Below are 27482 nucleotides of genomic sequence, written 5' to 3' on the forward strand. Positions count from 1 at the left end.
TGAATGCAACGAGATGTGTGCCAAGTTCCAGCAGACTTTTCGGCAAGACCTCTTTTAAGCAAGAATGGTAACTTAATAAGTGGATGAAGAGCCAAGACAATCCACTGATCACAGCTCTGTTGTTCTGGAAATAGCAGTTGTTGCTTCCTCATTGAGCATTGCCATGGGATGACTCTAATTCTGCAAGCACCTAAAACAATACAGTTAGGACCATTGTTCCCCAAATATTGCAGATGAATATGGTCTACACTCTTATTCACCTTTCCTGCAAAGTACAAATGGGCATGGACAACTGTACCTTGGATTTGCTTTAACTATTGATCCTCCAGTGGTTCTGGTTCTTGTGCCTTGTAATTGTCAGAGTACATATGACATCAATGCAAACCCAGTTTGTCTAGATTTTGTTCATACATGTCTTCAAAAAAGAGTACAAGGTGACCAGTCACTGACTGCCATCATCTTCCTTGCAGCATCTTTCGGACTTAGAAGTTAGTTGTTAAGAACTTTCACTCGAGTTTGAATCAATTGATAAACTCCACTAGTATCCAATACTAAAAATTTCCCAGAGTCCCAGTAAGTGGCAGGCTTTACCTGCCTTTGTTTGCTCATGAACCTGTTGACATTTATGAAGTAGGTGTTGAGTAAAGACAAATGGCCATTTGATCACTCTAGGAAATGCATATATGCTACACCATAGCATAAGGAGCTGGATAAAGTAGTACTGTTAAGTTTTGTAACTCCAAACTTAATATAAAGAAATATATGGGAGCCAGAAGATGAGTGTCTACTTCATTTTAATTTAGTGAGGCACACACATAAGATCTAGTGGCGTAATGATGTATGCTATGCACGTACTTTTACATATAACTCATAATAAATTTTGCAAACACCAAAGGATGCTTAATCAAACAATATATTGAAATACTAAATACACAACAGGTATGAGTTTCATTGATATCATTTCCTGAAGGGTGCAGGCCTCAACTTTACCTTAAACCTCTAACTTGTCTTCAGTGACAATGTTTCTAGTCTTCGCTTGTTGTGGAGACAAGTCTTCTAAAATTCTCATGTCTACTAGTCAGACCAAATGGTTTGTAAAGGCCAAAGGTGGCTTGATCATTAATGGAATCCGATAGCAAAAAGTGAACTGTTGGATCAACTTGTCAGGGTCAAGCTGCATCTGTGGAGGCAAAAGGATAACCAACATTTCAGGTTGAAACCCTGCATCAGGATCAGATTAAGAAGTGTCATTAAATCTCCTGAGAAATGCTGGATGTTAATTTCATTCTGATTTTCACTACTGAAATGGAGCTGAAATTTTCAGTTTACTGTATATATGACAGGGCAGCAGGGTGAAAAAGGTATCGGACTTCGTGGACCACAAGGGGCGCCTGGTAAATATTAAGATTTCCTGTTTTATTATTGCAATGCTTCTTCATAAAAACTAATTCCAGTGGAAAAGAATCCATTTGGTATAGGTTACACCACAGCATAAGAGGTCAGATAAGGTATTATAAGTCAGAGCAGAATTGATAAGAAAATGTGCATACAGAACATGATTCTATGTACTAAGTGTCTGTAAGAGAATTTCAAAGTTACTGTCAGTTTTATGTGCAGTGATATTTATTTCACTCATAACATGAATGTTGTTGATCTCTCCTCACTTGAGAAACTTGTAATAACAGGATTCAAAGTAGAAAACACATCTGTCAGAAGCATAAGACCGTAAGACATAGGAACAGAAGTAGGCCATTCAGCCCATTGAATTTGCTCCACCATTCCATGATGGCTTATTCTGGATCCCACTCAACACCATACACCTACCTTCTTGCTATATCCTTTGATGCCCTGACTAATCAGGAAATTATCAACTTCTGTTTTAAATATACCCACGGACTTGGCCTCCACCACAGTCTGTGGCAGAGCATTCCACAGATTCACTACTCTTTGGCTAAAAGAAATACCTCCTTACCTTTGTTCTAAAAGGTAACCCCTCCATCTTGAGGCTGTGCCTTCTAGTTCTGGATACCCCCACCATAGGAAACACATCCACCTTATCTAGTCCTCTCAACATACGGTAGATTTCGATGAGATTCCTCCTCCCCCACCCACCATCACATTCTTCTAAATTGCAATGAGTTTGGGCCCAAAGCTGCCAAATGCTCCTCGAGTGTTAACCCCTTCATTCCTGGAATTACCCTCATGACCTTCTCTGAATTCTGTGATGACAGCACATCCTTTCTGAGATATGGGGCCCAAGACTGTTGCCAAAGCTGTTATATTCTATTCCCTTTGAAAAAAATGCCAACATTGCATTTGGCACCTTTACCACAGACTCAACCTGTAAATTAACCTTGTTGGAGTCTTGTACAAGAATTCCTAACTCCCTATGCACCACTGATGTTTGAGTTTTCCCCCCATTTAGATAATAGTCTGCACTATTGTTCTTTTTACCAAAATGTATTAACAGAGTAAACTAGAACCTGTTTGCCATGCTAATTACTTGTGGAATATACTGTAAATATTTACTTAAGTGCTGTGTGTGCAAGGATACCCTGAACCTTGTACATAATTTCTCACAATTTACAAAGTAGTTCCATCTTTCCAACTTTTTCACTTCTTCCAAAAATCAACTTCACTCTGATTTAATTGGAATTGAGCAGTGGCAAGATATCAGTGAATGTGAAGGCACTGTTCAGGTTAAAACCAGTTAGCTACTGGTCTTCAGCTCCAATTGCATCGAATTTTCAGATAAATCTTATGTTTTCTAAAAGAAAGTTTATTCATTTTGATTGCCAGTTTTTAAGTTAATTTTGGTGGTTTATAATTTCAATAAGATAACTTGCTTCTTTAGGACTTGGTATTATCCCAATTCACTTTCAAGCAACATGTCTATATTTAAAAAAAACATTAGTAGGTTTTGGTATTGAAAGTATCTTACTGTGTTTCTTGGCTGTTGCAGGTGTTGATGGTATGCCTGGTATTGGAAAGGATGGCCGTGATGGTGCCCGTGGTGAAACTGGCCTCCCAGGTGAACAGGGACATTCTGGTCCACCTGGTCTAAGAGGCTTTCCTGGTATCTGTGATGCTTCTTCATGCATCGGTCCACCTCATCTCTACATGGGAATGGGGATTGGCAAGAAATCTTTGAGCATGAAAAGGCTATCCAAATAACAGAAAACAGATTATAATGTGTTAACTTTTGCTCATCCAAATGTATCAAGAGTTTAATTAAAACCTAGATATTTAAAAAAAACTGTCTTGATTCCTGGAATTTTATATTGTATTGAACGAGTAGTTTCACTTTCTTAAGAATACTTACAAGTTTTGAGGGTGGAACCATGTATATTTAAACTTTTGATTATCAGAGGAAGCTTGATGTCATATGCCAACTTAATAAAACATTCTTTGTTGAGAATCCAATTTGCATTTCAAGTACTGAAAGTGATTGTTTTTCATCATAGTTCTGTGCTTTGTTGTTGTTGCACCTTCTGTTAAAACTCCTCACCAGCTGTGCTCTGACCTGAAGTGATCAAACTCATTTACAGGAACTTCACATTGCAGGCATGGATCCATCTTCAGGAATATGTGGTTTGCAAGTTGATGTGATGATGATTAAATCAGGAAAACGTGTCAAAAGCTGATTCTAACCTTTCAATTTTTTTTCTGAACCATCTAAGCCAAAGGACAAACAGTTGAAGAGGAAGTATAGCATTTTAAATCTGTTCACGTGGATCTAAATCATTCCATAAGACAGTGGAACACAATTTGGCTATTTGGCATATCAAATCCGCTCCACCATTTGATTATGGCTGAGCCATTTCCCTCTCAACCCTGTTCTCTTGCCTTCCCTCCATAAACTTTAATGCTCTTTAAATACACTCAAATGATCTGGCCCCCAAGACTGCCTACCGCAACAAGTTCCTCTGGTTGAAGAAATTCCTCCTCTTCTCTGTACTAAATGGATGCCCCTCTATTCTGAGGTTGTGCCCTCTGGTCCTAGATTCCCCCACTATAGGAAACATCCTCTCCACATGCACTGTAGATTCTTTCAACATTCCATAGTTCAATAAGAATCTCCCCCAACCCATCTTCTAATTTCCAGCACATAAATGCACAGAACCAACAAACGCTCCTCATGTGATAAGAATTTCAATCCTGGCTGAATTTTCATAACATCCTTTGAACCTTCTCCAAGTAAGGCCTCACCAGTGCCTTTTAAAGCCTCAGCATTACATCTTTGTTTTTATATCCTCGTCCTCTCAAAATGAATGCGAACATTGCAGTTGCCTTCCTCACCACCGACTCAACCTGCAGGTTAACCTTTAGGGGATCCTGCACAAGAACTCCAAAGTCTCTTTGCACCGTGGATATTTGAATTTTTTCCCTTCTTAGGAAATAGTCTACGCTTTTATTCCCTCTTTCTACCAAAGTGCACGAGTATACATTTCCCAAAACTATACTTCAACTACCTCTTCTTTCCTCAGTCTCCTAATCTGTCTAAGTCCTTCTTGCAGCCTCTGTTTTTCAACAGTACTTTCATATCCATCTATCTCTGTATCATCCAAAAACTTGGCTGCAAGGCTATCAATTCCATCTTTTGTATCTTTGACATACAATGTGAAAAGAAGACAATATACACCATAAGACACAGGAGCAGAATTAGGCCATTTGGCCCATCAAGTCTGCTGCACCATTCAATCATGGGTGATAATTTTTTCCCTTTCTCAGTCCCACTCTGGGGCCTTATCCCTGTAACCTTTGATGTCATGTCCAATCAAGAATCTACCATCTCTGCCTTAAATATATCCAATGACCTGGCCTCTGTGACTGCCTGCGGTAATAAATCCCACAAATTCACCACCCTCTGGCTAACGAAATTACTCCGCATCTGTTTTAAATGGACACCCCTCTATCCTGAGACTCAGTCCTCTTATCCGCTACTCCCTCACCTTTCAGCATTGGACGGGTTTCAATGAGATCTCCTCTCATTCCTTCTAAATTCCAGCAAGTACAGACCCAGAGCTATCAAATGTTCCTCATATGATAACCCTTACATTTCCAGAATCATCCTTGTGAACCTCCACTGAACCCTCCCCAATACCAGCACATCTTCTTGTAGATGAGTCCAAAACTGTTCATAATATTCAAGGTGAGACCTTAATAGTGCCTTAGCATCACATCCCTGCTCTTGCTTTCTAGACATCTTGAAATGAATGCTGACATTGCATTTGCCTTCCTCACCACGGACTCTAGCTGCAGGTTAACCTTTAGGGTGTTCTGCACAAGGAGCCCAACTAATATTGCACTCGAGATTTTTGGATTTTCTCCCCATTTAGAAAATTATCTGTACATTTATTTCTACTACTAAAGTGCATAACCATGCAATTTCCAACATTATATTTCAATTGCCATTCTTGTCCATTCTAATCCGTTTAAATCCTTATGCAGCTGACCTGTTTCCTCAACAATACCTACCCCTCCAGCAAACTTCATATCATCTGCAAACTTGGCAGCAAAGCCATCTATTCCATGATGTAAGTCTTTGCTATACAATTTAAAAAGCCATAGTCCCAACACCAACCCCTGTGGAACACTACTGGTCAACCAGGAAAGGGAATAAAAGGATCCTTGCTGCTTCCTACCAATCATCCAGTGCTCTAACCATGCCAGCAACTTTCCTGTAATACCATGGGCTCTTAATTTGGTAAGCAGCCTCGTGTGGCACCATGTCAAAGGCCTTCTCAGATTCATTCCACATATACAACATTCACTGCATCTCCTTTATCCATCCTACGTGTAATCTCCTCAAAGAATTCCAACAGGTTTGTTGGGGAAGCTTTTCCCTTTAGGAAATCATACTAGCTTTGTCCTATCTTGTCCTGTGTCACCAAGTACTCCATACCTCATCCTTAATACACTCAAACATCTTCCCAACCACTGAAGTCAGGCTAATTGGTCTATAATTTCCCTTGTCCCGCCTTCCTCCTTTCTTAAAGAATGGAAGCAGTCCCAATACTGACCCCTGTGTAATAGCACCAGTGAGTCAGAAAAGGCTCCCTTTATTTCCAATCTTTGCCTCCTGCCAATCAACCAATGCTCAATTGATGCTAGCATATTTCCTGTAATACCATGGCACTTACCTTGTAAAGCAGCTGTCTGAAAATCCAAGTACACAACATTCACCAATTCTCCTTTTCTATCCTGCTTGCTATTCCCTTAAAGAATTCCAACAGATTTGTCAGACAAGACTTTCTCTTAAGGAATGAAAGGGTTACTGTATGAGGAACATCTGGCAGCTCCTGGGCTGTATTCTGTGGAGTTCAGGGGAATGAGGGGAAATCTCATAGAAACATTCCAAATGTTAAAAGGTCTGAACAGATTAGATATGGCAAAGTTATTTCCCATGGTAGGAGAGCCTAGGACAAGAGGGCACAACTTCAGGATTGAAGGACGTCCATTTAGAATAGAGATGCGAAGAAATTACTTTAGCCAGAGGATTGTAAATCTGTGGAATTTGTTGACATGAGTGGCTGTGGAGGCCAAGTCATTGGGTGCATTTAAGGCAGAGATAGATAGGTTCTTGATTACCCAGGGCATTGAAGGGTATGGGGAGAAGGCACGGGAGTGGGGATGACTGGAAGAATTGGATCAGCCCATGATTAAATGGCGGTGAAGACTCAATGGGTCGAATGGCCTACTTCTGCTCCTATATCTTATGGTCTTAAGGAAACCATGCTAACTTTGGTCTACTTTATCACGTGCTTCCAAGTACCTTGAAACCTCATCCTTAACAATCAACTCCAACATCTTCCCAACCACTGAGGTCAGGCTATTGGGCCCATAATTTCCCTCCTGCTTCCCTTCCTTCTTGAAGAGTGGAATCGCATTTGTACTTTTCCAGTCCTCTGGAACCATCCCAGACACTAGTGCTTCTTAAATGATCCTAACTAATGTCCCCACAATCTCTTCAGCTACCTCTTTCAGAACCCTGGGGTGTAGTCCATTCGGTCTAGGTGACATCAGCTTCAAAAGCACATTCTTCCTAGTGAGATCAACTCCACACATTTCTGTCCCCTGACACTCGAACATCTGGCAAACTACTAGCGTCTTCCACAGTGAAGCCTGATGCAAAATACTTATTACGTTCATCCACCATTTTCTTGTCCCCCATTACTACTACTCCGGCATCATTTCCATCTGGTATCTAATCCCGCATCTCTTACTATTTATATGCCTGGAAAAACTTTTGATATCCTCTTTGATATTACTGGCTAGCTTACCTTCATATTTCATCGTTTCAATCCTGATAGATTTTTAGTTGCCCTCTGTTGGTTTTTAAAAGCTTCCCAAATCCTCTAACTTCCCACTATTTTTTGCTCTATTATGCCCTCTCTTTTGCTTTTATGTTGTCTTTGATTTTACTTGTCAGTCACGGTTCTGTAACCCTGCCTTTAGAATACTCCTTTAGCTTTATATATCTATCCTGCACTTAATTGCTCTCAAAAATTCCAACCATTCCTGCTCTGCCATCCTCTCTGCTCATGCCCTGATCTAATCAACTTTTAGCCAGATCCTCTCTCATGTCTCAGTAATTCCCCTTACTACTTGTAATACTGATACATCTGACTTGAGCTTCTCCCTGTCAAGTTGCAAGATGAATTCTAGCGTATTACGATCACTGTCCCTTAAGGATTCCTTTACCTTAAGCTCCCTATTCAACTTTGTTTCATTACACAACACCTGATCTGGAATAGCTGATTCCCTAGTTGGCTCAACCAAAAGCTGCTCTAAATGGTTACTTTGCAGGCATTCTACAAATTCCCCCTCTTAAGATCCTGCACCAACATCATTTTCCCAATCTACCTCCATATTGAAATCACCCATGACGATTGTAACATTGCCCTTTTGTAACATTTTCTTTTTCCCATTTTAATTCATAGCCTGCATCCAGGCTACTGTTCAGAGGCATGTATCTAACTCACATCAAGGTCTTTTTACCCTTACATTTCCTTAACTCTACCCACAACCTTTCTACATCTTCTGATCCTATGTCACTTCTTTCTAAGGATTTGATTTCTTTTTTTTACCAACTGATCCATGCCTACCTCCCTGTCCTTACAATACAACGTGTGTCCTTAGATGTTAAGCTTTCAGCAATCATCTTTCATTGATGCACACATCATACCTGCCGATCTTCAACTGCGCTATGAGAACATCTACCTTATTCCTTACCCTGTGTGCATTTCAATATAACACCTTCAGTTCTGTATTCATCACTCTTCTTGATTTTGTCCCCGTTACACTGCAACTCTCCCCACTGACTGCAATTATCCCATATCATCTGCTGTCCTTCTTCACGGTTTCACTACGCACTGCCCCTTCCTCAGCCCTATCACTCAGTTTCCCATTCCTCCACCAAATTAGTTTAAACACTCCCCCAGAAGTTCTAGCAAACCTTCTCAAAAGTATATGAGTCACCCTTGGGTTCAGGTGTAACCCATCCATTTTGTACAAGACATACCTTCTTTAGAAAAGATCCCAATGATCCAGAAATCTTCAGTCACTCATTCACCTACCAAATAATCCTATTCTCACCCTCCACGGCACATGGCAGAGGCAGCAATCCAGAGATCACTACCCTGGAGGTCTTGCCTTTCAACTTTCTATCTAACTCCCTAAATTTTCTCTTCAGGACTTCCCCATTTTCCTCCCCATGTCATTGGAACCAATACATACCAAGACTTTGTAGATCTGAGATATCCCTGCTGCCTGGAAGGCAACATACCATCTGGGTGTCTCTATCACGTCCACAGAATCTCATGTCTACTCCTCTAACTATGAAATTGCCTATCACTGCTGCAGTCCTCTTCCTCTTCCCTCTGAGCCACAGAACCAGACAGTGCTAGAGAGCCTATCACTGTGACTTCCCTCTGTAGGTCACAGAATCCAAAGTGGTATATGCACTTATTATTGAAGGGAATGGCCCAGGGATACTCTGCACTGGCTACCATTTCCTTTTCCTCTCCTGACAGGAGGTACTTGCCTTCTGCAACTTAGGGATGACCACCTCCCTGTAGCTCCTATCTATCACCACCTCACTTTCCTGTGTGAGCCAAAATTCATCCAGCTGATTCCCTAGTTCCTTAGCACATTCTCTGAGGAGTTTCAGCTTGGTGCACCTGGTGCAGATGTGGTTATCCTGGAGACTAGAGGTCTCCCAGAATTCTCACATCTCTCACAAAATACACAACATAGCCTCTGGAGCCATCCTCACTGCACTGAACAAGAAGAACAAAGAAGATGCCCAAGCCTGATGAGCCAAAACCACCCAACTCCGAACACTAGTCCACTCACACAATGGACACTCTGCTTGTCCCTGCCTTATTTTAATTTGCCCTTGCTATAAAGACACGATTTGATTGATTGGGCTGCCAAAAAAAAAACACAGAAGCCCATAAACACTGCTTTTAAAACTCTCACTCACGTACCTGTCTCTCGTTCCCAATTCGACTGGGCCACAGGAAAACGTCGGAAGCCTTTTTGACAATCTCACGCATGGATCACAAGTAGCATCCTTTCTAGTTCCAGATTCGACTGGGCCACCAGAAAAACACCAAAAGCTGGAAAATAACTCATTTTAATGATCCTACTCACTCCCAGGGTCAGGCATTTGATCATCATTTGGCACGGCTGGCAATTAAGAGTTATTCAGGGCACACAGTGTGAAGTTAACATTTGGAAACATCAGGTTACAACAAATTTACTTTTCTCTGTGCAGTCTATCCCAGTTAATATCTAGGTCATTGTATGTGGTGAGTAGAACTGATTGGAGGCAACTTATGACCCTGTACACTCTTGCATCTCTACGCCAATTCAGTGGCAAAATAATGAAGGGGTATAGTAGATATTCTCCTGTAAATGGCAATGTCATTCAATCATTAAATGTTTTGATTATTTCAAAATCAGAATCAGTTTATTGCCAGTATGTGAAACACACCAGAATCGATTGTGGTTTAGTGCCAAGCATAAAACACAGGTTGATATCATAACAGATAACACAATAGCAACCAACAATAATGCAAAAAGAGCATGAGTAATCAACAGATAGCACAGATGTATATATCAAACTGAACATATAAGCAGACTAAATGATAATCAACAGAACAAAGAGCAGGAAATACCCTTTAATGGATGTTGTGTGAGCTTTATTGAAAAGCTGGATAGCTGCAGGAAAGAAGTATTGGAAATGATGTAATTCTGGTGGTGATGGATCTCTGCCTAAATTTGAACCAATTTGGAGATATTTTTGCATATTTGTGCTGTAGGTTTCCTAGTTTTCTATTGTTTGGCTCAGCATTGTGGGCCGAAAGGCCTTTATTGTGCGGTAGGTTTTCTATTTCCACAAATTCTCAATTAATATAATAATTGCTGTGTTCAAATTCCAACAGAATTAAATGTTAAAAATGCCTAAGGAAGGTATTTTATAAAATTAGTCCAAAACTCCAATGATTATATATGTAACAAATAATTGGACTAGTGAATTAATGGTGCTGAAAAATTCTAAAATAAGCAACAAGTAATACTATTTAAATTAAACATTTATTTCCATAAGACCATAAAATATTTTTCTCAAGTACATTTATTATCAAAGAATGCATAACTTACATAACTGTGATTTTTGTCTGCTTACAGGTAGATACAAAGCAAGAAACCCAAAAAAATCCAATTAAAAAAAAATAAAGATCGACCCCCAACACGCAGAGAAAAGAGTAAAAAACACAAATCATACAAACAACAGAAATGAGCAACACAGCAGCATTCCAAACCAAATTGAGCCCTTAGATACAAATCCCTGGAGCAGGCCCAAAGCCTTGGTATTCAGTTCATCATATCAGCAGGGCAAACTGCTACAAATTTCGCTGACATGAAGCATAGCAGCCTGGGGTAGCCTCACAGCCCCAGAGCCACAGAGAAAGGAGCCCCCAGTCTATCTAGACCGGCATTAAAATTGTCCAAATACCGGATCCTACCTTGCATTAGATACAGGAGCAGAATTAGACCATTTGGCCCATCGAGTTGGCTCCATATCTTCATAATGGCTGATTCATTTCCCTCTCCTGCCTTCTCCCTGTAATCTTTCATGCCCTGACAAAACACGAATCTAACAGCCTCTGCCTAAGTATACCCAATAGGTCTCCACAACCACCTTTGGTACCAAATTCCACGGATTCTCCTCATTTCCATTTTAAATGGATGTCCTTCTATTCTGAGGCTGTGTCCTCCAGTCTGACCAGTTTCATTTCCCAATACCAGATCAAGTACAGTCTCTCCTCCAGTCTTATTGCGTCAGGAAACCTTCCTGAACAAACTCCACCCCATCTAAACTCCTTGCTCTAAGATGCCAGTCAATACTCAGAAAGTCAAAATCTCCCATCCGTGAGATATCCGTGTTTCATTTTCATGCCCAGAGAATCGCCTATCTGTACCCCTAACTCTACAGTCCATTATTACTGCTGCCATCCTCTTCAGTTTCCTACCCTTCTGAGCCACAGGGCCAGACACAATGCCACAGGCATGGCCACTGTTCTTCCCCCAGGTAGCACCATGCCCATCAGTACTCAAAATGGAGTGCTTATTGTGACTGGGGACTGACACAGGGGTGCTTCTCCACTACTTGATGCTCTCCCCTCCCTCTCCTGACAGTCACCCACTTATCTGTCTCATGTCCCCTGTTGTGACTACCTGCCTGTAGCTCCTGTCTATCATTCCTCACTTTCTCTAACAAGCTGAAGGTGCAGCTCCAGTTCATTAACTTGGTCTCTAAGGAACTGCAGTTCGACTCACCCGCCTCATATGTGACCATCAGGGAGGGTGGAAATCTCCGGACATCCCACATCAGACACGCAAAGCAGAAAACTGGCCTTGCAGACATACCCACTACTCTTAAGTTAGAGCAACAAAGAGATATGAAAGTAACTTACCTCCTTACCTCACCTAGGCCCGTCCTCGCCAAAGCCCTACTACTCCACCTCACGCTACTCCAATGACAGCTCCTGCGATGACCACTCTGCTAGGCAGTGTCACCCTTTTATCCTGGAACCTGCTCAGTGGCCTTGCGTGATCATTAGCTGCTGCGTCTGTACATTTCTCCCAATCAAATCTTCCGTTGAAAGAAACTCCTTCCTTTTTAGATCGTCTCAGCGGCCTTGTGCAGTGATGAGCTACTGCATCTGCGCACTTCTCCGAATAAACTTACTGTAATTTACTTATTTATTTTTTCTCTTTTCTGTACTATCATGAATTGCACTGAACTCCTGCTGTGAAGTCACCATATTTCACGACACATGCCAGTGATAATAAACCTGATAAACCAGAACACTGCATTTGCTTTCCTCACCACCAACTCAACCTGCAAATTGACCTTCAGGGTCAATGCATTTGCATGAGGACCCTCAAGTCCCTTTGCACCTCATATTTTGGATTTTCTCTCGATTGAGAAAATAGTCTACACTTTTATTTCTTCTGCCAAAAGTACATGATCATACACTCCCTGACACTGTATTCCATCTGCCACTTCCTTGTCCATTCTCCTAATCCTTTCAAATCTTCTGTAGCTTCTCTGCTTCCTCAACACTATCTGCCCCTCCACCTATCTTACCCCCTTTCATGAACTATCAGTAAACAAACTTCATTGTCAATAAATCCATAATGAGAATGCAATGCCCACTTTCCGTTGTCATCTCACCCAAAGATACTCATCCAGAATCCAGTTTAGAATGCAACATAAGGTGGTATTTCTAGATAAATAGCTACATTTGATTTCTATCTATGTAGGCAGCCTCCTTTTCTAAATGTGAGCATATAGAATATCAAATCAAATACAATATTTCATTGATCTGTTTCTGAGATTGGTAACTGTAGAATAACTGGGAATATAAATTTAATTTTGTTTTTGTTTCTGTCTCTGGAACTTGAATGCTGCAATGAGTTGCAACAATATTGTACAAGTACTCAAAAAGAATGAGATGCAATTACGTATGGGATAGCCAAAGTGGAGGGCACAATGGTGAGGGTGTAGTAGAAGTTTACCAGGATGCTGCTTGGATTAGAGAAAATGTACAACAAGGAAAAGTTAGACAAACTTGGATTGATTTCTCTGAAAGGTGCAGGCTGATGTGAGACCTGATAAAAATTTATGATAGCATAGATAGATAGCTGGTACCTTTCTCCCTCAGGGTCAGGTCTAATACATTGAACATGCATAAAAGATGATGAGGGAAAGTTTTTCTTTATACAGCGTAGGAATGCCAGGAAAGGTTGTGGAGACAGATGTGATAAAGGTGTCAGATAGGCACATTAATGCACAGAGGTAGGGATATAGACCATGAGCAAGCAGCTGAGATTAGTCTAATTAGAGATCATTTGCTTAATTAGTTTGATGCAACATTATAGGTTGAATGGTCTGTTGTCACACTATTCCATATTCTACTGTGTAATACCAATCCATCAATGTTTTTAAAAAATACATGCCTCCTTATTTTTGCTGGTAGAAATAATATTTGGGCTGGTGAACAATGGCATGGACAGGGTGAATCTTCCAGAGCTAATAATAAGCTCAAATGGTATCTGTGTAGAAATTTGTTGCATGATTTCATAATCATGTTGATGTTCTCTCATATCTCAAGGACATACTGGCTGGTTAATGGATTAATGTAAATTACTACTATATGTATAGGTCAGTGACAAACAAAAATCCAATAAAGGGATTTGTGAGGAATCTTATAGGGTAAAGAGAGAGAATGGCACTGATATGATTGCTTTCTTTGGGAGGCAGCATGGACGTGATCATTGAAAGAGTACTTGAAGGTAGAGGTCAACTGAAGTGTATCACATTTTTTGTCCTCCTTTTGGCCAATATGTTCCATCTGCTTGTAAATAGTAAATATTTAACCATCTCAAACCATCAAGGTGTCTCATTAACACAATACAGTCCTGGATTTGTCAAAACAGCATCATGGCAACATGTGTAAGTGAATTACAATTTTAGATATTGCAGAAACTATAGCTGACTTAAATTTTGTTGAATATAAAATCTTGCCAAGCTGAAACTGTAGGTGTAGGTGAACTCAAACTTGAACTTGCCCACAATTCATTTTAGCTGGTTAATTGGTTTCAAAATCAATTCCTATATGTTGTTGATGACAGCACAGAGACCAATACAATTTTTAAGAAAATCTATTCATGTGTCTGGTGTTAATTTTTTTGCCTTGTTTACCAGGACCAATCAATCTGAATAACTTTCAACCAACCAATCAATTACACAATATTTTATTGTCTTCAGAAGTTGACATGACACAGAATTGTTAGTCAACAGCAACATCCTAAAGTGCTCACATTCAGAAACAGGGTACCTCTCTCTCTGATCACTTTATTTATTTTCCCATCAAATCACTTTTCTTTATTGTCCAGTTTTTGTTTTATTTTGTGCCGATTTTGTAATTTCTATAGAATTGGGAATTCCTTTGCTAATATTGTCTTCTGGCATGAACTTCATAAGGAACAGAAGTCCTTTCCAGTTGATCAACAAAGTACAACATCAAATAACAGCCACTAATGGGTGTAGGCAGCATTATGGCAAAACATGACCCACCCTGATTAGGGGAAAGTAGCAAATCATGCAATAGACAGACAATTGGGAGAAATGATTTGGACTATTATGGCACTCCGAAGTTGATGAAAAAAGTGTTCTTTATGGCCAACACTATAATATTGTTTTGAAATTTGCTATTGAGTTTGTTTTCGTCAACCTTCATGGATCATGTACAGAATTTCATTTCATCTCATTTCGTTTCTTTTTTGGCTTCACCAAGTACCTTAATTCTGTGTCTTCTGCTTACATACCCTCTTTCCACTAACAAACAGTTTTTCCTCAACTAAATCATAATTCTGAAGATTTGTTTCTTGGGTTGGTAAAGAAATAACAGCTTACTACTTCTGATTTTATGGCAAATATCCCTCTGATCTGAAAATCAAAACCTGAAGCCATTAGAGATTTGAAATAGAATTTGCTGAGCCATTCAGCAGGTCACATTGTGTTATATGGACAGAGAGTGATGCCTCTGGACTTGCTAAGTATTTTCAACAGCTTCTGTTTTAAGAACAAATAACTGGGCTGTGGACTCCTATATCTTAATTTATTCCTGAAAACATAAGTGGCAGCTGAGCTGTCCTGCTCTGATAAGATATCCACACAAAAGTACATCTTATTGGGTCCTAATAATAGTTGAGAAGCTTGCAGAGAATTAATAACAAATATGTGCAGCTTGAACAATATATTCCGCCTACAGTTGCTTAAGGCTGTCAGGAGATCAGCAACACTATTTTAACACTACAAATGATCTCTCAAATTGGGTTTATTCCCCTTCTTCTAGCCATTCTCTTTCCAATCTCTTAACCAATAAAATTTGAGAGGAGTTGGGGACAATTCCCGAGTTTATTGACTAGAAATACCTAATATTGACTGCCAACTTCAAAAGCAAAGGCATTGATGTATTTTTGAGGTTGGAAGCTGGGTGCCTTGGGAGAGGAGCACACTAATCACTGATCTTCCATCCATTCAGCAGCCCCAAGTGCCAATCAAGCCAGTTCATTGCTAAGCTGATAAACTCCTGTGGAATTCTGACATACTCAGTCTTTGCATCAGGACTTTGCTTCCATTCTGACAATCGCCAAGAATCATCCTTTCTTTTTCCTTGGACTGGTGAATAGCAGGAGTGACACCCTTGGAAGGAATGTCCTTCACTTCAAAGGCATCAATTGGCAGGCTGCACAACAACTTGATGTTAAATTTTATTCGGTTCTCTTTTGAAAGCTAATTGCATCACATTGGCCGGAAACAAATGTTACTTTTACATAGAACATAGAATAGTACAGCACATTACAGGCCCTTTGGCCCACAATGTTGTGCCGACCCTCAAACCCTGCCTCCCATATAATCCCCCACCTTAAATTCCTCCGGCTAACAATCAGCATTGCAGAAATAAAACTACAAAAGTCGAGCAAACTTGGCCTTTTTTCCTTGGAGCAATGGAGAGGTGACCTGATAGAGGTGTATTAGATGATGAAAGGCATTAATTGTGAAGATAGAGGCTTTTTCCCTGGGCTGAAATAGCTAACACGGAAGGGCTCAGTTTTAAGGTGCTTGGAAGTAGGTATAGAGGTGGTGTCAGGGGTAAGTTGTTTTTACATAGAGAGTGGTGAGTGCGTGGAATGGGCACCGCCAATGGTGGTGGAGTAGATACAATAGGGTCTTTTAAGACACTCTTGGATAGGTACATGGAGCTTAGAAAAATGGAGGTCTATGGATAATTCTAGGTAGTTTCCAAAGTAAGTACATGTTTGGCACAGCATTGTGGGCCGAAGGGCTTGTATTGTGCTGTAGGTTTTCTATGTTTCTAAAAGTCAGTTAATTCCTTTATGTGATACAGCACAATCACTAGTTTCCAACTACTGTATGGCTGTTAGTATTTTCTAAGTTCCCCATTCATTAATTCCACATTCATTAATTCCTTTCACAAAAAAATGCATAATTTTCTAATCTGAGCTGACAACAACCATGAGATTTTTTTTGTTCCTTGGAGATAGGTAACCTCATTTCATTTTTCAGAGAAATGTAACAGCATTTTTTAAGAAGTATTAGCTCAATGTAGTTAGGTACCTATGCACTGTGCTAATTATAAATATACACTTTGCAAATTGATTGACTTGGTCTTCTGCCTCAGTCATTCACATAGCGAAGAAACGACTGATCTCTTCAGGTCCACCACTGCATACTTTAGGAGGAGGGGATTCGAGTGGATTGCCCTCAAAATTTGCAGAAGAGGGGCTGGAGCCCCAATCAAGATTGATGAGGTGCCCAAATTGGATGGGAAGGCTCCTTAGGCTATTATTTCCTAGCCAGAGGGTGCGCAACTTTGTGAGACTGCAGATAGAATCAGGCAGGCTCTGCAATGCATTAAAATACAGGAGCATAGTCTCCAAAGACTTCAGGTTGCAAACGCTGTGAGGGATGAACTTTATCTTGTTGTCACAGGCATCCAGAAATGTCAAGCGGCGGAGCTGGCACACCTGGCCAGGGATCTCCAGGAAATTATTGTTGGCCAGATGCAGGCTCTGCAACTTTTGCAGCTTTTCTATCTCAACGGGCAGGCAGATCAGTTGGTTGTTACTGAGGGTCAAAGTTTCCAGATTTTTCAGGGCCCCAATCTCAGGTGGGATGTCTCGCAGTTCATTGGTGTCCAAATTCAGCACAGTAAGGGCAGACAGCTGACCAATTTCTTGAGGGACAGTGCCCATCCTATAATTCAAGCAGCTTTCCCATTTTGGGCTCATCTCCAGCACTTGAAGCTCCCTCAAGTCAAATATCTCCTGAGGAACTGATTGTAGCTCTTTGCCCCTTAGCTTTAATTTCTTCTTGCCATTGTTAGAGGAATCATCCCCAATCCTGTACTTCCAAAAGTTCTGCATGACGCCACTGGCAGAGTAAAGTAACGGGCTGCGCTGAGAGGATTTCAATTGCTGTGCAGACATTTTGGAGACTTCCCTACATTTACAAAAATTAAAATGTATTTAACTTTCTACTAAAAGGCACATGGACTTACAGAAAAACACAATGTCGTGTGGCAGAATTCTGAACTGTCCCTTTCAGTTTTGAACAGTGTTTCAACACTCAAAATCTTATACATTGTCTGAAGTTTAACAAATCCTTCACAACACATGCAGAGAACCATAACTGCCAACATGGAAATCTCAAACTTCATAATAGGCTATTGCTATGATTATACTCCCTGCTCTTCTGACCCTTAATCACATTTGCCACCAATTTCCACCTTGCCCTCAAATTCACCTGGTACTTATTTTCTTTTCAGGATATCTCTCTCTCCCCAATTTTGGAGATCCACTAGTAACCAATATCTACCATCACCCATGAACTCCCAATAGCAGATCCTCACACCTTCTCTTGAAATGATACAATCCCCTTTTCGCAGGTTCTCCATCTCAACCCTGTGTGTTGACAAGATAAAACTTACTGCTCTGACTTCTGGAGTATCCTCTTCCTTCTGGAAATGTGGCTTCCCCTCTGCGATGGTTGATGGAATCCTCACACGTTTTCCTCCAGTTCCTGTCCTCCCCTCTCCCCACACAGAACAAACAGAAAAACCCTGATCCTTTCACTTCTGCATCCAGCATATCATCCTCAGCCATTTCCACCAACTCAGATGGAATCCTCTAACCAGTCATATCTTCCCCTCTTCCCGACCCTCCAACTGCTTTCCATAGTGGCCATTCTCTCTCTGAATCCCTGCCCTGCTCATCTTATTCTCACTCACCACTCCCTGACCCCTCGTGCGTTCCTCTGCAACCATACAGCTGCAATGCCTGTCCCTTCACCTTCTCTCTCAACACCACCCGGATTGAAACAGCTATTCCAATTAAGGTAGAGACTTCTATGCACCTTCTCCAATCTGATAAATTGCATTTGGTGCTCTCAACAAGGCCTGCTCTACATGGTGAGACTAGTTAACATTTTTAGAGCACCTGCACTTCATCTATATCAGCCAACTTGAACTTCTAGTCAAAAGGCAAGCAAATCCCTTTCCAATTCAGACTTTTTTTTTCCCCATAGCAAACCTACAGCACAAAACAAGCCCGTTGGCCCAAAAATTGTGCCAAACATGACCCTACCTTAGAAATTACTAGGCTTACCCACAGCCTCTATTTCTCCATGTACCTATCTTAAAGACTCTTAAAAGACCCTATCATCTCCGCCTCCACCACCATTGCTGGCAGCCCATTCCGCACACTCACCACTCTCTGAGTAAAAAGCTTACCCCTGACATCTCCTCTGTACCTACTCCCCAGCACCTTAAACCTGTGTCCTCTTGTGACAACCATTTCAGCCCTGGGAAAAAGCCTCTGACTATCCACACAATCAATGCCTCTCATCATCTTATACACCTCTATCAGATCACCTCTCATCCTCCATCACTCCAAGGAAAAAAGGCTGAGTCTGACCAGGGTCCTATATAGCTGCAACATTACCTCTCAACTCCTAAATTCAATGGCACAATTGTTGAAGGCCAATATACCGTACGCCTTCTTAACCACAGAGTCAACCTGCGCAGCTGCTTTGAGCATCCTATGGACCAAGACCCCAAGATCCTTCTGATCCTCCATATTGCAAAGAGTCTTACCATCAATACTATATTCTGCCATTATATTTGAGCTACCAAAATGAATCACTTCACACTTATCTGGGTTGAACTCCATCTGCCACTTTACAGCTCAGTTTTTCCTCCTATCAATGACCCGCTGTAACTTCTGACAGTCCTCCACACTATCACAACACCTACAACCTTTGTGTCATCAGCAAACTTACTAACCCATCCCTCCACTTCCTCGTCATTTATAAAAATCACAATGAGTAGGGGTCCCAGAACAGATGCCTGAGGCACTCCACTGGTAACCGACCTCCATGCAGAATATGACCCATCTACAACCACTCTTTGCCTTCTGTGGGCAAGCCAGTTCTGGATCCACGAAGCAATATCCCCTTGGATCCCATGCCTCCTTACTTTCTCAGTAAGCCTTGCATGGGGTACCTTATCAAGTGGCTTGCTGAAATCCATACACACTACATCTACTGCTCTTCCTTCTTCAATGTGTTTAGTCACATCCTCAAAAAAATTCAATTGGGCTCATAAGGCATGACCTGCCCTTTACAAAGCCATGCTGACTACTCTTAATCATATTAAACCTCTCCAAATATTCATAAATCCTGCCTCTCAGGATCTTCCCCATTAACTTACCAACCACTGAGATAAGACTCACTGGTCTATAATTTCCTGGGCTATATTTACTCCCTTTCTTGAATAAGGGAACAACATCTGCAACCCTCCAATCCTCCAGAACCTCTCCCATCCTCATTGATGATGCAAAGATCATTGCAAGAGGCTCAGCAATCTCCTCCCTCGCTTCCCACAGTAGCCTGGGGTACATCCCATCCAGTCCCAGTGACTTATCCAACTTAATGCTTTCCAAAAGCTCCAGCACATATTTACATGTTCAAGCTTTTCAGTCCACTGCAAGTCATCCTACAATCGCCAAAATCCTTTTCCATAGTGAATACTGAAGCAAAGTATTCATTAATTACCTCCGCTATTTCCTCCCGTTCCATACACACTTTTCCGTCACACTTGATTGGTCCTTTTCCCTCACGTCTTATCCTCTTGATCTTCACATACCTATAGAATGCCTTGAGGTTTTCCTTAATCCTGTCTGACAATGCCTTCTCATGGCCCCTTCTGGCTCTCCTAATTTAATTCTTAAGGTCCTTCCTGCTAGCCTTATAATCTAGATTCCTATCATTACCTAGTTTTTGGAACCTTTTGTAAGCTCTTCTTCTTGACTAGATTTACAAACAGCCTTTGTACACCACGGATCTTGTACTCTACCATCCTTTCCCTGTTTCACTGGAACACACCATCTCAGAACCCCACACAAATATCCCCTGAACATTTGCCACATTGCTTCTGCACATTTCCCTGAGAACATCTGTTTCCATTTTATGCTTCCAAGTTCCTGCCTGATAGCCTCATATTTCCCCTTACTTCAATTAAATGTTTCCCTAACCTGTCTGTTCCTATCCCTCTCCAATGCTATGGTAATGGAGGTAGAATTGCGATCACTATCTCCAAAATGCTTTCCCACCAAGATACCCGACACCTAACTAGGTTCATTTCCCAATACCAGATCAAGTACAGCCTCTCCTCTTGTAGGCTATCTACATATTGTGTCAAGAAACATTCCTGAACACTCCTAACAAACTCTACCCCATCTAAATCCCTCACTCTAGGGAGATGGCAATCGATATTTGGGAAATTAAAATCTCCCATCATGACAACTCTGCTATTATTACACCTTTCCAGGATCTGTTTCCAAATTTGTTCCTCGATATCCCTGTTACTATTAAATAGCCTATAAAAAAAAACACCCAGTAAACTATTGATCCATTCCTGTTCCTAACCTCCACCCACAGAGATTCTGTAGACAATCCCTCCATTGTGGCCATCTTTTCTGCAGCTGTAACACTATCTCTGATCAACATTGCCAAGCCCCCACCTCTTTTGCCTCCCTCCCTGCCCTTTCTGAAACATCTAAAACCCAACATGTGAAGTAACCAATCCTGTCCCTGAATATATCTCAAGCCTTCGGTCTGAGCGAGTCCCTTCTCTATCACCTGCCTATCCTCCCTTTCTCACTGCCTACAAGCTTTCACTGTTTGTGAGCCAACCTTCACTTCTCCAGTCTCTTTAGTTCAGTTCCCACCCCTGACAATTCTAGTTTAAACTCTCCGCAGTAGCCTTAGCAAACCTCCTTGCCAGGATATTGGTCCCTCTGGGATTCAAGTGCAACCCGTCCTTTTTGTACAGGTCACACCTGCCCCAAAACAGTTCCCAATGATCCAGAAATCTGAAACCCTGCCCCCTGCTCCAATCCCTCAGCCACACATTTATCCACCACCTCATCCTATTCCTATTGATATGATGTTTTTGCAGGGAAATGTACTATGGACATATGGTCGATGTTTAGGGATCTCTTGCGGGACGTTAGGGATAAATTTGTCCCGGTGAGGAAGATAAAGAACGGTAGGATGAAGAACCAATGGCTGACAAGTGAGGTGGAAAATCTAGTCAGGTGGAAGAAGACAACATACATAAGGTTTAGGAAGCAAGGATTAGATGGGTCTACTGAGGAATATAGAGTAGCAAGAAAGGAGCTTAAGAAGGGGCTGAGGAGAGCAAGAAGGGGGCATGAGAAGGCCTTGGAAAGTACGATAAAGGAAAACCACAAGGCATTCTTCAATTATGTGAAGAACAAAAGGATGACAGTAGTGAAGGTAGGATCAATTAGAAATAAAGGTGGGAAGATGTGCCTGGAGGCTGTGGAAGTGAGCAAGGTCCTCAATGAATACTTCTCTTTGGTATTCACCAATGAGAGGGAACTTGATGACGGTGAGGACAATACGAGTGAGGTTGATGTTGTGCAGCATGTTGATATTAAGGGAGTTATTAAGACACAAGGTGTTGGAGTTGTGAAAATACATTAGGACGGATAAGTCCCCAAGGCCTGACGGAATACTCCCTGGGCTACTCCACTAGGTGAGGGAAGAGACTGCAGAGCCTCTGGCTAGGATCTTTATGTCCTTGTTGTCCATGGGAATGGTACTGGAGGATTGGAGGGAGGCGAATGTTGTCCCCTTGTTCAAAAAAGGTGGTAGGGATAGTCCGGGTAATTATAGACCAGTGAGCCCTACGTCTGTGGTTTGAAAGCTGTCGGAAAAGATTCTTAGAGATAGGATCTGTGGGCATTTAGAGAATCATGGTCTGATCAGAGACATTCAGGATGGCTTTGTGAAGGGCAGATTGTGTCTAACAAGCGTGATAAGAGTTCTTTGAGGAGGTGACCAGGCATATAGATGAGGGTAGTGCAGTGGATGTGATCTACATGGATTTTAGTAAGGCATTTGACAAGGTTCCACATGGTAGGCTTATTCAGAAAGTCAGAAGGCATGGGATCCAGGGAAGTTTGGCCATGTGGATTCAGAATTGGCTTGCCTACAGAAGGCAGAGGGTCGTGGTGGAGGGAGAACATTCTGATTGGAGGGTTGTGACTAGTAGTGTCCCACAAGGATCGGATCTGGGACCTCTACTTTTTGTGATTTTTATTAACTACCTGGATGTGGGGGTAGAAGGGAGGGTTGACAAGTTTGCTGATGACACAAAGGTTGGAGGAGTTGTGGATAGTGTAGGGAGGTTGGAGAAGCATTGGAAAGGGGACAGAGGAGATTTACCAGGATGCTGCCTGGTTTAGAGAGTATGAATTATGATCAAAGATTAAGGGAGCTAGGGCTTTACTCTTTGGAGAGGAGGAGGATGAGAGGAGATGTGATAAGAGGTATACAAGATATTAAGAGGAATAGATAGAGCGGACAGCCAGCGCCTCTTCCCCAGGGCACCACTGCTCAATACAAGAGGACATGGCTTTAAGGTAAGGGGTGGAAAGCTCAAGGGGGATATTAGAGGAAGGTTTTTTATTCAGAGAGTGGTTGGTGCGTGGAATGCACTGCCTGAGTCAGTGGTGGAGGCAGATACACTAGTGAAATTTAAGACACTACTGGACAGGTATATGGAGGAATTTAAGGTGGGGAAGTTTTATGGGAGGCAGGGTTTAAGGGTCGGCACAACATTGTGGGCTGAAGGGCTGAAGGGCTTGTACTATTCTATGTTCTATTCTCACCGTCAAGTGGCACAGGCAGTAATCCTGAGATTACTACCTTTGCGGTCCTGCTTCTCAACTTCCTTCCCAACTCCCTTGTAGTCTTTTTTCAGGACCTCTTCCCTTTTCCTACCTATGTCATTGGTACCAATATGTACCATAACCTCTGGCTGTTCTCCCTCCCACCGCAGGATATCTTGGATACAATCTGAAACATCCCGGACCCTGGCACCTGGGAGGCAAACTACCATCCGAGTTTCTTTCCTGCATCCACATAATCGCCCATCTGACCCCCTAACTATAGAGTCCCCTATCACTACTGCCTTCCTCTTCCTTTCCCTACCCTTCTGAGCCACAGGGCCAGACTCTGTGCCAGAGGCATTGCCACTGCTTCTTCCCCCAGATAGGCTGTCCCCGCCAACAGTACTCAAACAGGAGTACTTATTGTCAGCCACAGGGGTACTCTCTTGCACCTGACACTTCCCCTTCCCTCTCCTGACTGTGACCCACCTGCCTGTCTCCCGTGGCCCCAGTGTGATCAGCATGCCTGTAACTGCTCTCTATCAACTCCTCACTCTCCCTGACTAGGCGAAGGTCATCGAGCTGCATCTCCAGTCCCCTAACTCAGTCCCTCAGGAGTTGCAGCTCGACACACCTGGTGCAGATATGGCCATCCGGGAGGTTTGTCTGACCTCAGCCTTCTCCACTGCAATAGTGAGGTCAAACACAATACTGTACTAAATAAAAACACTTCACATACTGTCCAGATAGTCTACAGCCATGTTACACCTTTTCCATTCCTTCCCCACTCACTACCAAGACCTGTTATCCTCCTCACCTGGTTCCATCTGGCCATTACCTCATTCTTCTAAATTTGGTTTGCTCCTTCCTTGATTCTGCTCATGATCTCTTCCTTACCAGCCTCCATGTCAATGATTCCCCACCCCAACCTGATTCCATCTGCCCAACATCAAGACCTTACAGCCAACAACTTGGTTCCACTGATCACCTACCATCCTCTGTCTCATCCCTGTCTTTCACTTTTATATATCAGCCATCTTACATCAACACTCTCAGTCCTAATACAGGGTCTCAACTTTAAATCTCAACCATCCATTTTCATTCACATGTTATTTGACCTGCTGAGCCCTACCTGCAGTTTATGCTTAGCATTTGTTCTTCTCCTTTTGGTCAATGTGGGTCCCACAATGAAATTAAAAAAAAAAGGTGTGATTTAGCCTCTTTTATTCAGGCTAACAAACTTTTGAATGGCACAATGTAGCCCTGGATTCGCCAAGGTGGGATTGTGGCGCCACTGTCCAAGTGAACTACAACTTTTAGATATTGTGTGTGGTGATTCCAGAAAAAATGTTCCTTTTGGAATTAAAAGGTAGAGCATAGTGCAACTAATGTTCTGAGCTGTGTATATTTCAAAGCAAGTAGTATTACAGAAAAGGCAGGTGACCTCAGGGCATAGATCAACATGGAATTCTGACATTGTAGCCATTAGTGAGACTTGGCTTCAGGAGGGGCAGCTCAATATTCTAGGGTTCTGCTGTTTTAGATGTGACAGAGTGGCTGGCATTAAAGGGGGAGGGTGGCATTAGTCAGAGAAAATGTCAGGGCAGTGCTCAGCCAGGACAGACTGGAGAACTCATGTAGTGAGGCTTTATGGGTGGAATTGAGGAATAGGAAAGTATAACCATGTTAATGGGGCTATGCTACAGACCACGCAACAGTCTTCAGAACCAAGGGGAACAAATTTATTGAGAAATCACAGACTGGTGCAAGATATGAGTATTTAGATGGCCGAGGATTGATTAGGGATAGCTAGCATGGCTTTGTGCATGGTATGTTGTGCCTAACTAATCTTAAAGGAAGATACCAGCAAAGTTGATAGAGCAAGGCAGTGGATGTTGTCTACATGGATGTTAGCAAAGCACTTGACGAAGTCCCACCTGGGAGTTTGGTCAAGAGACTCAGTCACTTGGAATTGAAGATTAGGTAGTATACTGGATTAGACATTGGCTTGATGGGAAAAGCCAGAGAGCGGCAGTAAATGGTTGCCTCTCTAACTAGAGACCTCTGACTAGTGGAGTGCCACATGAATCAGTGCTGGGTTTACTTTTGTTTGTCAGCTGTATCAATGATCTGGATGATAATATGGTTAATTAGATCAGCAAAGTTGTAGATTTCTGGATAACAAGGAAGACTATCAGAGCTTTCAGCAGGATCTAGACAAAGTGAAAAAATGGACCGAAAAATGGCAGATAGAATTTAATGCAGATAAGTGTGAGGTGTCGCACTTCAGTAGGACCAACCAGGATAGGTCTTATACAGTGAGCAGTAGATCACTGAAGAGTGCAGTAGAACGAAGAAATCTGGGAATACAGGTTCATAATTCTTTGAAGGCGGTGGCACAGGCAGAAGAAAGCTTCTGGCATATTAGTCTTCATAAATTCATAAATCAAGGTATTGAGTACAGGAGATTTGGAGTACTGTGTGTAGTTTTGGTCACCTACCTGCCGGAAAGATGTAATTAAGTTTGAAAGAGTATATGGAAAATTTACAAAGATGTTGCTGGGTCTGGAGCACCCGGGTTACAAGGAAAGATTGAATAGGTTAGGACTTCATTCCTTAGAATGTAGAGATTGAGGGGAGATTTGATAGAGGCATACAAAACTACGAGGGGTACAGATAGGGTAAATGCAAGCAGACATTTTCACCATGGTTGGGTTGAACAACAACTAAAGATCATAGGTAAGGGTGAAAGGTGAAAAGTCTAAGGGGAACATGAGGGGTAAACTTCTTCACTCAGAGGGGCATAAGGGTGTGGAACAACCTGCCAGCACAAGTGGTGCATGCGAGCTGAATTTCAGCGTTTAACAGAAGTTTAGATAGTAGGTATATGCAGGCTATGGTCCCGGTCCAGGTCGATGGAAGTAAGGAGTGGGCAGTTTAAATGGTTCGGCACAGATTAGACGGGCCGAAGGGCCTATTTCTGTGCTGTATTTTTCTACTGGTGTTTGGAGTTAAACGCAATCTACACTACGTAGACTTTCGTGACCCAGATGAACTTTGCAACAAGCTAGTTGCAATCAATAAAGAGCTGTATTGTTTTTGCGGATTAAACGTTAATTGCATTTAATTCCACAGTTGCTCTAAATCTGAGAACAACCATTTCCATTCCTTCTCCGCTCGCTACCAAGACCCGTTACCCAGTTTACCATTAAATGAGACTGTACTCAGTTTAACTTCAAACGTTTCATTATCATAAAATGTAATTAACATACTATTCATATGTATAAACTCTAATATAAACGTAAAGGGCAGTAAACACCTACCTTTACCCTGCCTCCGGCCGCTCGGCTGTTGCCACCATTTTCCAGTGGTTGGAACTTCCCGCAAGCAGAGCGGAGCTGGGGGATTGGAGGAGGCAGCAGCCAGAAGCGGTGATGGACGACCTGGCGACGGCAAATCGCTAGGAAACTGCTCGAGTCGCGTCCCGCCGTTGCCATGGTGCACAGAATTGCCCTGACTAGGCTCTCCGACACTTGCATTTTTTTTTCCGCATCGTGGTTGATTTATTCATGAATTTCCATGTCAGTTTATTCATAAACCCCAGTAATGTGCAATGTTTTTCTTTGGATTTGTGACTGTGGAATCGAATCCACATGTAGCAAAGACACATACGCAGTGAATCAAACTTTCAGCTGCTGTCTACGAGCTCCTGATTACAAGAAGAATCTCATGAATACCAGGCAGACGTGTGGAGGTGTTCATCAAACAAAAAGTAGCCAATAATTATTGTTCTTCCCTATTTGACTCTTCATTATCTTGATTGGTCGCAGCTCAGCTGTAATAGCATCTGCTTTGCTCTGGACCGACAGAGCATTACGGGGTTATCACTCTTCCTTCCATCCAGGCCATCTTCACTCTGTTTGGCTTCAGGAAGGCTCTTGGTATTGTCAAAGATGCCTGCCGACCTGGCCATTCTCTTTTCTCCCTTCTACCTTCTGGCAGAAACCACTGGAGCTCGCAAACGTGGACACTGAGATTTCAGAACAACTTCTGCACTGCAGTCTCCTCTTTCACAGACCCTTCCTGCTGGTGCTATCATTCCTTGAGCTCATAATTCAACT

General features: G+C 42.0%; 2 protein-coding genes across 8 annotated transcripts in view; one reads left to right on the forward strand and one right to left on the reverse strand.

Moving 5' to 3' along the window:
• The window catches only part of LOC132397074 (collagen alpha-1(IX) chain-like), a 117602-nt gene extending 114292 nt beyond the window's left edge, over positions 1-3310 (forward strand). For 5 of the 6 annotated variants that reach the window (XM_059975334.1, XM_059975338.1, XM_059975353.1 and 2 more), the window contains 2 exons: positions 1344-1394; positions 2963-3310. In XM_059975334.1, the coding sequence (XP_059831317.1) occupies positions 1344-1394; positions 2963-3174 (263 nt within the window). In that variant the 3' untranslated portion in view covers positions 3175-3310. The remainder of the gene's footprint in view (positions 1-1343; positions 1395-2962) is intronic. The other variant, XM_059975344.1, reaches the window with a different exon arrangement.
• On the reverse strand, positions 1-26827 carry LOC132397095 (leucine-rich repeat-containing protein 30-like). Of its 2 annotated transcripts, XR_009513265.1 has the most exons (4): positions 26685-26827; positions 9492-9623; positions 2942-3116; positions 1-1180 (listed from the first exon to the last, which is right to left on the reverse strand). XR_009513265.1 is itself a non-coding variant. In XM_059975387.1 (2 exons), the coding sequence occupies exon 2, from the start codon at positions 17590-17592 to the stop codon at positions 16789-16791; it is 804 nt and encodes a 267-aa protein (XP_059831370.1). In that variant the 5' UTR covers positions 17593-17605; positions 26685-26827; the 3' UTR covers positions 10590-16788. The 2 variants fall into 2 exon arrangements, 1 of the variants encoding a protein (XP_059831370.1); XM_059975387.1 differs by lacking the exons at positions 1-1180; positions 2942-3116; positions 9492-9623 and adding an exon at positions 10590-17605.
• Positions 26828-27482: the final 655 nt, after the last annotated feature.

The sequence above is a fragment of the Hypanus sabinus genome, chromosome 1 (assembly GCF_030144855.1).
Source record: "Hypanus sabinus isolate sHypSab1 chromosome 1, sHypSab1.hap1, whole genome shotgun sequence".
NCBI lineage: Eukaryota > Metazoa > Chordata > Chondrichthyes > Myliobatiformes > Dasyatidae > Hypanus > Hypanus sabinus.